This window comes from Phallusia mammillata, chromosome 3, assembly GCF_965637545.1.
Source record: "Phallusia mammillata chromosome 3, kaPhaMamm4.hap1.1, whole genome shotgun sequence".
Taxonomy (NCBI): Eukaryota; Metazoa; Chordata; class Ascidiacea; order Phlebobranchia; family Ascidiidae; genus Phallusia; species Phallusia mammillata.
The window spans coordinates 16,727,173-16,740,987 of record NC_137254.1 but is presented as its reverse complement, the minus strand read 5'-3'; the positions used below and the strand labels follow the sequence as shown (position 1 = coordinate 16,740,987).

The following is a 13,815-nucleotide window of genomic DNA, read 5'->3' as shown; positions in this document are numbered from 1 at the left end:
AGGCCACTTGACAGTAACTCTTCTATCTACTAAATGCAACCTACATCTCTGCTACTACATCTACATCTCGTGGTACACTAGCGCAGTCACGATTCTTTCTAATGAAACTCCTTTCTAACTAATGCGAACGATTCACTGATTGCAGGTAGTACAGCATAATATATGCTTTATGATGTCATAAGAGAAAACCTAAAACATGCGAGGTTATCGAATAATAAAGCATAACAAAAGACCAATAATGATGACAGATATTGTTTAAACATGGGATAACGTTTAAAACATTTGCTAAAGCCTAAGTGTTAAAAATCCTCTGCTTAAAAGACTATTTCCTTTCGCGGACCCTCTGAAACTGCTGTACGGACCCCAGTTGGTCCGCGGACCCCAGTTTAGGAACCGCTGGTTTAGAATGTTATTTACAATTAGGATGTGGATATTTGTATTATGCACTGCAAGGAAAACACTACAATTGAAAATTCACACTTAATAAAAACAAATTAATACAATCGAAAATCGTGAAATGGTGACATGAATGTTTAGTTTGTTTTGAAATACGTTTTAGGCGATTTTGTCGCAAAGTATCCAGCGGAAGAAAATGCTCTTTCAGATTCCATAATCGTAGGCGGAAACTCGTAGAGAATTTCGAGGTTAAATGTGAGATAGCCAGTGCCTTGGAATGCCTTGATTTTCTTTTATGTGCTGATAATGCGACTTCCAACTTGCTTGGAGTAGGTTGTGGAAACATATTTAGTAAGACTTTTTCCCCATGATCTACTGGTAGAAGCTTCTTCGCTTGGCAGTATTTCTTGGCTTGCTGATGACGCTTCATCTGGAAAGAGCTTTGACAGATACGATTTCGTATTGGATATTAAAACGTCGTCGTCAGGCAAAGCGAAAATACCTGTCTCAACTTGGTCATGTTGAAGGTGAGAATTGCGCAAAAATTTTAACAGCCCAAGAGTAACATTGTTACGTCTTTGAGTCAATCGACCTTTGACAGCCGACAGTACCTCTTGACAAATTTGCGCAGGTTGATCTTTAAGTTAAGAGAAAATAAACCCCAAGGCACTATCAGCTGTCATCAACGTGGCATCCCGAGTCGAAATTGGTTTTAAAGCCTATTCGACGGGCTTGGCTTTGACGTCAATTTGAAAATCAATGGAAGCGTTCAAAACTTGATATTTTATTCTTAAGTATGTTTGTAGCATGCTTAACAAACTGTTCCACCTAGTTTTGCAATCCAACGGCATCTGAAGTTCGTTGCCCAACGCCTCTTTGACGTACACTTGCTATTTATCGTTTTTAGTGGAGAATGCCTACAAATTTGTGCAAGTTTGCGTACTTTTTTATGGCTAAAAATACTTCAAACCAGAAACAAACAAGTCAATACATTTGTATAAAGCATGACGTTTCGACATCAACTTGTGTCATTCTCAAATTGATAAATCTGAAATCAAGCAGCGCGTAAAAGCAGTAAAAAGGCAATAAACACAAGCGCAAAAGGCAGGTTAAAATAACGGCGATGAAATTCACGTGTTAAAAAGGTACAATGGGGTCGAATTTTGGTCTACATTGAGCTCGGGGCTGTCTTCCTGAATGTTGAGTGATTCTAAATTCAGCAGGCGGGTAAAATCTTTTGACGAAGCCAGTACCTCGGGGTTGTTGAAATCCACCTTGTGTGTTGGATTGCTCTGCAGGTGGGCGCACACGATCGATTTGACGTCCACTTGGTGTTCCTTAATCCTGGTGCAAAGGTTACGCCGGGTTTGACCGACATATGTTGCACCACACGAGCATTTTAGGCGGTAGACAACGCCTGACCGCAACAGGTGAGGTTGTCTATCCTTCACATGAAAATTTGATTTAATTTTTTTTCTTTCAGTCGCTGTGGTGATGACATAGTTCATGAGGACATCTGCCATCATCGGAGCTGAGCCCATTGCCACCCCATCGATCTGCTTGTATAGCTCACCGTTAAACTGAAAAGTGGTCGTTTTGCAAGGCCATGTAAGCAGTTTTTAAGGCGAGACCTATTAAAACCTTTAAAATCAGTGACTTGGTCAGCAAACACAGTGTCTGGAATAAGCTTGACCGTAAAATCTAACGGTATGTTAGTGAACAGACTTTTAACGTCAAAAGTTACCATATGGAAGTTGCCCAATTCCATCTCTTCTTGTATTGCAGATGTAAAGACGAACGAGTCTGTGATTCGCGTTGGATGCTGGCGAAGAAAGGACAGATTGTCGGAAAGCCAGGAAGCACAGGAGTATTTAAAACTGCCATTGGATGCCAAAATGGGCCTCATTGGTAAGCCGGGTGTGTACTTTCGGCAACCCATACATGGTTGATTGTTCAAACTAAGAGTTTTTGTAACGCAGATTTTTAGCTACTGGGGATTCACAGCAGACCATTGCTTTTAATTACCGCGTTGGACGGTCAACCTTGCGCCATTGTAAAAGAAAACGTGCGAAGTGCTTTGCAAGTACTTGAGCCGACGTATTTAAAAATGCCCAACACACAGGAGGACTGGCGCAGCCATCAACAATGGAACTTTCCTATGTGCTTAGGTGCCATAGATCAGTGGTTCCCAACCTATGGGTCGCGACCCAAAGTTGGGTCGCCTGATCATTCTTCTGGGTCGCTTGTTTTTTTGTGAACATGTCCCACACAACACAAATAACTGAAGAAAAAAAACACAAACGGTCGAAAAGCGCTTCCTCCTTTCGAGAATAGCTGGTAACAGTCACACACGTTTAACACACTTCGGATCACGTTTTACCAGAACTCCTGCAGTCAGTGTTTTATACCGAAACGAAATAAAATCACCATTTTCGAGTGCCATGCCTGAACAAGGCTTCGGCTGCCATGAAACACTGATTTCTTCAAATGTGTCTATTTCTTGCGGTTTCAAAAATGTTGTTGACTTTAATGCAGGGGTGGGCAACCTTTTTCACTGTGGGGCCAAATTTGGTATTAATACTATTGCGATGATTAGATCATGGGCCGCACCTTTATATAAAACAATGTGATTTTACTTCGTTGCATACCAAAAATGCCTTGCTACAAGTAAAATTCGCATTTAATTCTTGCAGCATATTGTCATGTCGCAGAAAAATAGCACCGGGTGCACTAATCTGCTAAAATTAATATAATAATTTGGACTTGTTTGCCATATCATTTGAAATCCAAGTGCCTCTGCGGGCCGCACAACTTTAATCAAAGGGCCGCAGGTTGCCCACCCCTGCTTTAATGGCTAAAAAGTCCTTGAGTTGATACGTTTAACAATTACTTTGCCACGTGAGATTATATATTCTTGTTTTTGTTGTCTTGTTATGACACGAAAAAGCTTGAGTCATCGACGATTTATTGTACTTGACAGTGATCTTTGCTCATTTGTTTGTGTTAATACATCTTGATTGGTTTTGTGGGAGGTATATGAGATTTGTTGCATTCTGCTGAGAAATCTTAGCCGCAATTAGGTTGTCAATCAAGTCCTTAGTGAAAGTCCAACTGTCGCAACCATAGAGCAGAACTGGCAAAACATAACTCTTAAGGACTGTTACACGAGTACTTATGTTTAGTTTATTGTCATGAGGTTAATGAAGCTATTTTTCGCCTGCGCAATACTAGCTTTACTCATATATTTGCTCCGACCATCGTCTGCAAGTAAGATATCTAAACCCTCGAGTTTGCCAGGCCCATTGAAGGCGTCATACCGAATCAGCCGAAGTCACCAAGCATTCACCACCATATGGCAAGGCGAAGGCTAGAAAAATCTAGCCATCTTAACCCTCGGGTTTGTTGATTAATTTGTCTGAAACCAGAATGTTGCATTTGCGTAGTCCTGCTTGTTTGACGATCACCATAAATTTTGTTTTATTCTCATTTAAGTCATTTCAATTTCACACTTTTTTCTTTAACCGTTGTTACCAGCTTTTGAAGCTTCTCAGATGTTGCAGTTATCATCGGCTTATTTAATATAAAATAGAAATAAAATAGAATATCTCTATTCATTCTTGCCAATTCATTTTTTTCGGTGTTTCGGTTTCCGCGTTTGTTGCATCTGGCCGACAAAGATGGACCACATCACCATTAGCAACAGGTCAACAGCTTTAATACAACACAATCATTACACGTAACAACATGATTTCCCCTTTCAAGCATTAGACTTTTGACGCAGACAGTGCATTGTCTTGTGGTTATTACGGAATAGTGCAATTGTGAACAAACAGGCAACAAGAGCACTTACCAACAAACAGGCGACATCAACCTTTTATTCCTGAATACTTCTTTGCAGACTTCAGACAAAATGGCAAAACGACCTTACAATGAAGATTTTATAAAACTTGGTTTTACAGAATTGGATGGTAAACCGAAGTGTATTATATGTCTGAAAGTTCTCTCTGCAGAATCAATGAAGAAAAACAAATTGCAACGCCATTTAGAGACGAACCATCCAAATTGTGCAAACAAGCCTGTTGCATTTTTTGAGCGCAAGTTAAAATTGTTTCAAAGCGAGAGAAATGTTATGACAGCATTCACAGAAAAAAATAAATTAGCTGTTTACTCTTCATATGTTGCTTCCTACCAAATTGCAAAGGAGAAAAACCCCCATACTATTGGTGAGGATTTGTTAATGCCAGTTATGAAAGAAGTTGTAAAAATAATGATTGGTGAGAAAGAAAGTAAAAAATTGAATGCAATCTCTTTATCAAACAACACAGTGAAAAGACGAGTAGAAGCCATGTCTGATGATGTTCTTGAACAGATTCTAATTCAAGTGAAACAGTCGCCATTTTATTCCATTCAGTTGGATGAATCAACTGACATTGTAGGTCTTGCCCAGCTTTCTGTCTTTATTCGCTACATAAACAATCCAGCTGTATCAGAAGATTTGTTATTTTGCAAAACATTAAAATTGCACACAAAGGTTGAGGATATTTTTCAATGCCTTGGCGACTTCTTTAAAAAGTACTCCATTCCTTGGGATAAATTGGCTGGAATTTGCACTGACGGTGCAGCTGCATGCACTGGCTACAAGTCTGGAGTAGTAAAACGAATCAAAGACAAAGCACCAAATGCTGAATGGACACACTGTTTTCTCCACAGAGAGGCCCTTGCTGCAAAAAAGTTATCGCAAGAATTGCACGAAGTGTTAATTTCCGTTGTAAAATGCGTGAACTTTATTACAGCAAGGCCTTTAAATCAGCGTTTATTTTCGTCTTTGTGCGCCGACATGGATGCTGATCATAAAGTACAACTGCTGCACACGGAGGTGCGATAGCTATCAAGGGGTCATGTTCTAAAGCGAGTTTGTGATCTCAGAGAAGAAATTGCTATCTTCCTGAGGCAACAGAAATCTGTGGAATTAGCTGAAAAATTTTGTCAAGAAGATTTTAATGCAAAGATTGCTTATCTTGCCGATATATTTGAATCTCTGAACAGCCTGAATTTATCAATGCAAGGTCCTGGTTTTACAGTAATTGACCACGCTGCTAAAGTTGGTGCTTACTAGAAAAAACTCCTTCTGTGGAAAAGCTATGTGACCAGAGATGAGTACGATATGTTCCATAACCTAACACAGTATATTTGTGATAAAGAAATTGATATTAAGCAAATCATAATCGGACACCTGGAACAGCTCGCCCAAAAGTTCGTGGATTATTATGGCGAAACCCCGACCCCAACTAATAAAAATGATTGGATAATTGATGCATTTGCTGTCAGCCATCTGCCCCAACTACCCCTTCATGTTGCAGAAGAATATTTGGAAATGACGGCGGAAGCAACCACTCGTATTTCTTTTACTTCCTTCAAAGAAAAATACCCAAAAGATTCTGCAAATATTCACTTTTGGGCTTCGATGTACAAAGTATATCCGAGGGTTTCAAAGTTTGTAATCCAAAAACTAATTCCATTCGCTACAACTTGGCTTTGTGAGACTGGATTTAGTGCGATGTGTGTGTTAAAAACCAAGCATCGAAATCGGTTGGAAATTGAAGCTGACCTGGGACTGTGCCTGAGTAAAGTAACGCCACGATTTCAGAAACTTACAGACGACAAGCAAGCACAGCTTTCTCATTAATGTGATTATGATATGATTTGACAAATAAATGTTTTAGGAATTTATTTTTGTCATCATACAAATTTCACAACATGTTTTCCTATTCGTCAGCATAGTTTGGGTCGCAAGATTTTACCAAATCGATTTTTTTCATAAATATGGGTCGCTTGAAAAAAAGGTCGGGAACCACTGCCATAGATGGCAAGCATGTGATGATACAAGCCCCTCCAATGTCAGGGTCGGAGTTCTACAATTATAAGGGATACTTGAGCATTGTGTTGTTGTATTTTAACCGAGATTACAGATTTTCTGTTTTCGATATTGGGGATTCGGGCAGACACAGTGATGGAGGAGTGATTGCTAACTCTAAATTTGGAAGAGAATTTTTAAACAACGCACTTCCATTTCCGCCACCAGAATGCATACCTCATACCACAACAAAGGTTCCGTACTGCTTTGTTGAAGACGCTGCATTTCCACTTAAAAAATAACATGATGTCGCTTGTTGCCGAATGACAAACGCGTATTCAACTACCGACTGTCCCGGGCTAGGCGAGTTATAGAAAATCATTGGGAATTCTAACATCAAGGTGGAGGATTTTCAAACGCCCGATTGTTGCCAACGTAAACAAGGCTGTGTTGATAACTAAGGCCGCTTGCTCTCTTCACAATTATCTCCAAGAGCGCAAAAATGAGGATGAAACTGAGCTTTCATATTGTTCACCATCTTACGTGGATCGTGAAGTCGACGGTAATATAATACCTGGAGGTTGGCGCCATGATAACGAGGAAAGCAGCTTGCTGCCGATGGGTCGGTAAACTTGGTTCAAATAATTACACTCAATCTGCCTCCCAAATGCGCGATAGATTTCAAGATTACTTCCAGTCATCCTAGGGAAAGCTTGAATGGCAAAACAGTGTTGTAAATAGATAAATTGCTATCCCTACCTGAACTTACATGTTTATACAGTTGTAAATCTCATTTATATACAACAAAATGTCAAACACACCTTCGTTGCTTGTGCTTGTTTTATTCCGATTTAATATTGAAAATTTTGGGCCATGGCTTGATCAGCTTTATCTTGAGGTAGCTGACCTAATTTGATTCCAACCAACTTTCCAAATTGAGTTGCTTCGCTCTCACCTTCACTGCTATTGGTGGTCACTTTGAAAGTGGCCTCATTTTTTTCTTTAAGTGTGAACAGTTGTTTCTGAAACATTTGATAAATAAACCATATGATGTCCAGTAGTTTGAAATATGCTTGTTGTAATTTGTAGAAACTACACTTTTAGTTTGTCACATCACAACATAACTTACTTCAAAGTGTTGCTCTTTTTTGTTTTTTAGTCTGCACAGGTTCAGCTGTATCTTCACAATCTAATCTAATGCAACAAATTCAGCATCTGTAATCATACTAGGTTTGACTTGTTGTAGGGATTTTATACACTGATGAAATATATCAAATACAGAACTACAATATCACGTATGGAAGTAAATGCATATGCTTTTCAGTTCCTTCATCAAAATTTAAATGGTTTACTAAACAGGTTTATCTAATGAATACAAAACAACTTTTTCTCACCACAAGAGTCTAATTGGGCATCTTCACTACTGGAGCTTGTTAAATCCAGAATGGGTGTAGGCATGTTGTGTACAGTTCTAAAAACAAATGGTTTATTTCAACTTGTTTTTAGGTCATCAGCTATTTGACTTAAACTGATTTAACTTCAAACCAGTTAAACTTTGAATGTCGCTAGTAAACTGTACTTAACATTAGGGTCACACATACATCTATGTCGAAGACGGCCATCTAAAAATGTCATATTCTCAAAGCATTCCCATGGACGTTTGCTGCCTGCACCTTATCCACTTCGTTGATCTTTGGCCTTTTTCTCCTTAGTTAACTTATCTCGGAGACTTCTCCACCTTTTTGTACAGGCTTCCACTAAATATTGTTTCACAGTATAAATTTTTGTACAGAAAACAAAGGCATTTTACTTCTGACAAATTACCTGATTTTATTTTTTTTACAATGCCTAGAAGTTAATTAATTGAGTTAATTGTGTAAAAAAACTACAAATTCGACAATTCTGACACTGCAGTAGAAATTTAATTAAGCACAGAATCGAAGTGTAGAGGTGAGTGCTGTGTCAGTGCGAGCTGTTTAATTCCGAATTTAATTTCAGTTTGCTGAAGAAATCTGCAGTGCCAAAAGCGCAAACCTAATGTTTAAAGCGACTCAGCAAAAACTGGAGAATTTAAGGGAAGAATACGGCGTTCGAATCCTCAATGCAACAAGTTTGAAAAATAGTTTTTAAGCATATTTAACCGAGCAAATTAAAATACCTGTTGCATTTTGTTGAATTAGAAAATCGCCAGAATATTTGTTGCGAGTGTGGGAAAACGGAAGATCCCGAAATTGGATTCTGGGTACGTATGTTTCTGAAATAACTGTCTTTATTATATTTTAAATTATAACTTACGTTAACCTTTTTCAACATATTGGATGCGACGATTGCAACAGATGATTTCACACCAACTGCCTAGGAATGACAGAAAAGTTTATTATGATGCTCTCAATGACAAACATTGGAAGTGTATAGCGTGTTAACTAAAGCAGTGTATAGTAAATATATAAACTCATACAAGCTTCTTTTTTCGCACATTAGCTTTGGAGATAGCCGTCGATAAGGTGTGCAGTTTGAACTTCTATAACTTTTGTTAGACAAATAGGTAGTTAATGAAATTTTGTACAAACATAGTTGTGCACCTCATTAATAAATGCTGTAATTTTCATAAAATTCGATCGGTCCGAACAGTGTTTTATTTTGGAAAGGTTTTGATAGGTCGTTATGACGGGCAGCACCTCGTGGCTTTGGAGATAGTCGTCGATAAGGTCTGAAGTCCCATAACTTTTGTTAAACAAATAGGTAGTTAAAAACATAGTTGTGTACCTCATTCTGTAATTTTCATAAAATTCGATTGGTCGAAACAGTGTTATATTTTGGAAAGGTGTTCATAGGTCGTTATGACGGGCAGCGGCTCGTGTCGTTGGAGATAGCTGTCGATAAGGTCTGAAGTCGCATTACTTTTTTAAACAAATCAGTAGTTAGTTGTATACCTCATCAATAAATGCTGTGAATTTCATAAAAATCGTTCGGTCGTAACAGTGATTTATTTAGCATCCTGCACAGGTCAATTCACTAAACCTCCCTAAATTTACTTATATTTTCTCACTAGTATTTTTTACTTTTTCAAATTGTTTTTGATATGGCTTCAAAATTTGCTCTCACATCTATTACCCCTGCAAATTTCAGGTCTTTACATCTTGTTTTTCGAATGTTGTGAACGTTTTTAAAATCGGCGCTTTTATCCCACTGCCTGCAACCATGCGGCTGGCGAAAGTGCGGCGGCCGAACCTTTGGTAATATAAGGTAAGGTAATTTAGATTTGGAAATCTTTATGCAGTGGAGGTCGACTGGGAAACTAGGAGAAGAAGTTACATTAGAGTTAGATGTTTAGTGTCGGGAACACGACATACAATACGACAAGCTCGGACCAAAAGCCTACTGGAAGTACAATACTGCGGACAGTGATCTGTTGCGAAATATCACTAATCATACTGGCCCTGCTGCTGCAATTGTGCGGTCTGCTTTTCTATCTAAGAAAGCACTATTCCCTCAGATGCCCCCTGTCAAAAAGAACTGGGCACAGATTGCGAAGATCAACAGCAAGTCTAAGTTAGCTACTGGTGTAAACCGGGCTTCCACCTCCGCGGTACCAGAAGACCGTAATATGAAAAGGAGATTCAACGCAAACAGGCCACCAACAAGTCAATTAGACGAAATGCAATTAGAAGATGGGCATGAAATTGACGAAGAAGACACATGAGGAGAACCAGCCGCTAAATCAGCACGAATGGGAGACGGCAGTGGAGGAAACTCAGGGGGTGGACGATCACTATCAAAAACAGTTTCGATACCCCATATATACCCAGTACCGAACATCGCAAAATATACATTCGTCAGGAAGGGGATATGGTGGTTCTACAAGGGAAACTTACAGACAGCAATCCCGCCATAGTACAACTGGCAAGGGGTTTCAACGCTTGAAGAAACTACTCTGCCCCCAATGGGCATAAGCTGCATAGTACATTCAGATGTCATATCCAGGCAACTATGCCTCGGAAAAAGCAGAGGAAAAGTGCAGGCAGACGCTAGCAAGTTTACGGACCATGCGGCCTAGACGGTACAAAAAGCGCATTAAGCCAAATCCTCGGATCAACCTCGCAGTATGAGATGTATAAAGCAGCTACAGTGGGGACAAGATACAATGGGGCACGACGACAACTTCGACGTGGGACATCCAACAAACTGGGGATACCAAACCGATATAAATGACTGTCCATTAACAAACAACCGAACCAACGTAAGATACCAATTAGGAGAAGACATCACAACAATTCCTATACACTTCGTGCAAAGAGACACTCATCAAACATGCAGCGTATCCGGATCAACTCTGAACACAACCGTAAAGAACAGTTCCTAGACATCCTGGTTCGACGCAACCACTGGAACAAATCCGTCAGGAAAATTAATGCTAACACAAATGCATGTCTACGAAGAAAGCATGAAGAAAAGCCTCAAAACAGCAACATACAAACATTCAGCATCCGACTTTGCAACAAGAACCGATAACTACATATGCATTCCATATACAATGAGTGCTGACATCATACTGGCTAATCCACATTAACACCAGCAAAGCACTCGAACAGTGTTAAATTTGCTATGTCTGTGCCACTTTAATCGTATATATATCGTTGTGTTTTCGTTCTTGTTCATTGTATTAAAATGTTTAACAAACATTTACCTTGTCCAGCAGAGGTTAGGATCATAGTAGACAATTACTATAAACCTGATCCTAATTTAACTGTTGCTGAAAACAGTGTAAAAAAATACTACAGTACAAAGAAACCACAGAAGTATTCAAAGATGAATAGGAAAACAGAAGAAAGCGAATCTTTCAGAGGGAGAAAGTGGGCCTTCACCACTTCAGACGGGCGAAACGGGATTTTTCAAACGCCAACTGGCGTGATCTACATAAGAGACGAAGAAATTGGCAATTCCCGGATTCCCAGCCGTCATGTGGTGTACATAGCCACCTCAGCCGATGGGAACAAATCTGGGAATCCTATCAACAAGAAAGGAGTGATCAAACTGCTCCAAAATCTAGGAATAAGTGTCGAGTTACCTAGCAGCGGTAAAAGACATGGCAGCATATACTCGCTGCATGTACAAGGCAACTCAGGAGATACCTCCAACCCTACTGGAGAAAGTGCAATGCAACAAGAAGAACACAGCACAATACCAGAAGAGCAGATGGGCAACAGTAGCGGGGAAAGTCGCTCAAAAGTTCGATGGAAAGCCTTCCATGAACGCGTTTAAAAAGGCCCTATTCCAGGAAGATTTTGTATATCCAGAACTCCTGGCAAAAAGAGCGTACAACACAGTACAATTCGGAAGCATAAACAGAAAAATGAAAAAGGCATTCAGAAGAGCTAATCGAAAAAAATCAGCAACCTGGACTGTAAAGGAAGGATGCAAAGTCATTAATGAAATAATCAACGAAGCCACCAACATAAAATGGAACAACATTAAGCTGAGCAACTTTGAATTAAAAATAGCCCTAGTTTGTGCCAGCACTGGAAGCACGCAACATTGATCAAGATGGGATCAAATACTCACCACACTTCTGTCTTCATAGAGTCGCAGGGAAAGCCAAAACATTATTAGGACAATTTCTATTCTCAATGGATTATGTTTCAACACTAACCAATGACAGTCAAGGCGTAGGGCAAATGGCTCTACGTCATAAGCTTAAAAACCTAAAAATAGACGACCCTGGCAATGCATTCTTTAACAACGACGCACTTATTGCCAGCGTCAAATTCATGTATCATAGCAATTGGTCAGCGAAGACGCATGGAGATCGTCAAGACAACAAAGCGACCTGCACGTTCCTAACAACTAACAAAAAAAAACTATCATAAAAATGGCAAGTCTTGGCGAGATCCAGCCAATGAAACGAAGATTCATGGAAGCATACTGGGATAGCGAATCAAAAACACCAGAAACAGGCACCCAAAAACAAATTAAAGGAAGCACCACAGACGAATTTGTCATAACATTAGCACAAGAAGTTATGGATTCGCACATAAAAGAGGAAACACCAGTAGACCCTGACATATGTCACTTAGCGGATTATGTAGGATCAAGGGGGTTCGCAGCGATGACGTCATTGGTTTTTTATTTATTTATTTATTTTTATTTTTTTTTTTATTTTTTTTTGTCTTTTTTATTTTTATTTTTTATCACATCCAGTGTTAACCGATATACGAAAAACAACACAACACATTTACAATTGGTACCGTACCACTTCATCGGTACTGACTTTTAGTGGTACCGGTACTACATTGTTATTCCCGCCTCCTCTAATGCCTGCATTAATATGTCGTCGCTTGCATTTGTTGACAAGCTTTCCACATCACAAAAGCATTGAGCATCCATGCCCCTATGCTCGCATCTCCTCCCGTCGTCGATCCATTCACTATGCTTTCCAGTACCCTTCGATCTTCTTCTTGGGCTTTCTCCCGCTCGCAAGGGTCTTCGTACTTCTTCTTTCGCTGTTCATATTCTTTTCTTGTCATTGGTGGTATCGCTGGGTCGTAAGTATGTCTGGTGAAATCAAAGGTATCACCCATTCTCGTCACCAGTTCATCGTCATCACTTTTTTTCTTTTTTTCTGGTACCGTTTCTTCTTGTACCAACTTTCTTTTCTGAACCGGTGAACTGGTACTGGTTCCTTCATCTTCGCTTTCGTCGTCACTGCTTGCAGCGTTGAACTCCTCTACGACATTATTTACGTAATCTGCCATTTTAACAATATCCTCGTCTATAGGTGTTTCCTGTAATAATTTTTCCATTATTTCCTTTGCCAGTTCGATCATTATCTCGTTTGTGCGAGACCCTTTGATTTCTTTCTGTGACCCTGTTTGAGGATTTGCCGAATCTTCGGGCCACATTGCCTGGATGAATCTGCGTTTCATCGGCTGGAGATCGCCAAGACTCGCCAACTTCACGATTGGGTTTTTAGTATTCGTCGTGATGTAGGCGCATGTCGCCTTGTTGTCCTGGCGATCTCCATGGGTCTTAGCACTCCAATTCGAGTGATACATAAATTTCACTGCTGATATTAGTGCATCATTATTAAAAAAACTAGACCCCGCATCGTCTATCTTCAACACTTTGTGTTTGTGGCGCAGCGCCATTTGCCCCACTCCCTGCGAGTCGTTGGTCAAGGTACTCGCATACTCCATGGGGAACAAGAACTGACCTAATAAGGTCTTGCCCTTGCCTGCTGCCCCATGGAGACAGAAGTGGGGTGCGAAACGGATCCCATCCTGCTCCTCGTTTCGCGCCTCTAGCGCTGCGCACACCAGAGCGATCTTCAGCTCGAACGTGTTCAGCTTCCCGTCGTTCCATTCTATACTCTTGGCCTCGTTGATTATATCATTTATTATTTTGCACCCGTCCTTTACTGTCCATTCTTCATACTTCTTTTTGTTTACACGCCGGAACGCCTTTTTCATCTTCCGGTTTGCCTTCCCGAAGCTCACGGTATTGTAAGCTCTTTTAGCGAGCGTTTCCGGGAAGGCAAAGTCCTTTTCAAAAAGGCGTTCCTTAAATGC

At 40.0% G+C, this 13,815-nt stretch overlaps 2 protein-coding genes across 2 annotated transcripts; both read left to right on the top strand.

The window, feature by feature from the left end:
* Positions 1-4,306: 4,306 nt before the first annotated feature.
* On the top strand, positions 4,307-5,281 carry LOC145219715 (zinc finger BED domain-containing protein 5-like). The gene has a single exon (XM_080087038.1). The coding sequence runs from the start codon at positions 4,307-4,309 to the stop codon at positions 5,279-5,281; it is 975 nt and encodes a 324-aa protein (XP_079943164.1).
* A 279-nt stretch (positions 5,282-5,560) lies between these two features.
* Positions 5,561-6,082, top strand: LOC145219714 (SCAN domain-containing protein 3-like). The gene has a single exon (XM_080087037.1). It carries the CDS (start codon positions 5,561-5,563, stop codon positions 6,080-6,082), a length of 522 nt encoding a protein of 173 aa, XP_079943163.1.
* The last annotated feature ends 7,733 nt before the right edge of the window (positions 6,083-13,815 follow it).

What these genes read in the sequence shown, in the direction of transcription:
- LOC145219715 (XM_080087038.1), top strand. Translation starts at nt 4,307, where the DNA reads ATGGCAAAACGACCTTACAATGAAGATTTTATAAAACTTGGTTTTACA.
- LOC145219714 (XM_080087037.1), top strand. Translation starts at nt 5,561, where the DNA reads ATGTTCCATAACCTAACACAGTATATTTGTGATAAAGAAATTGATATT.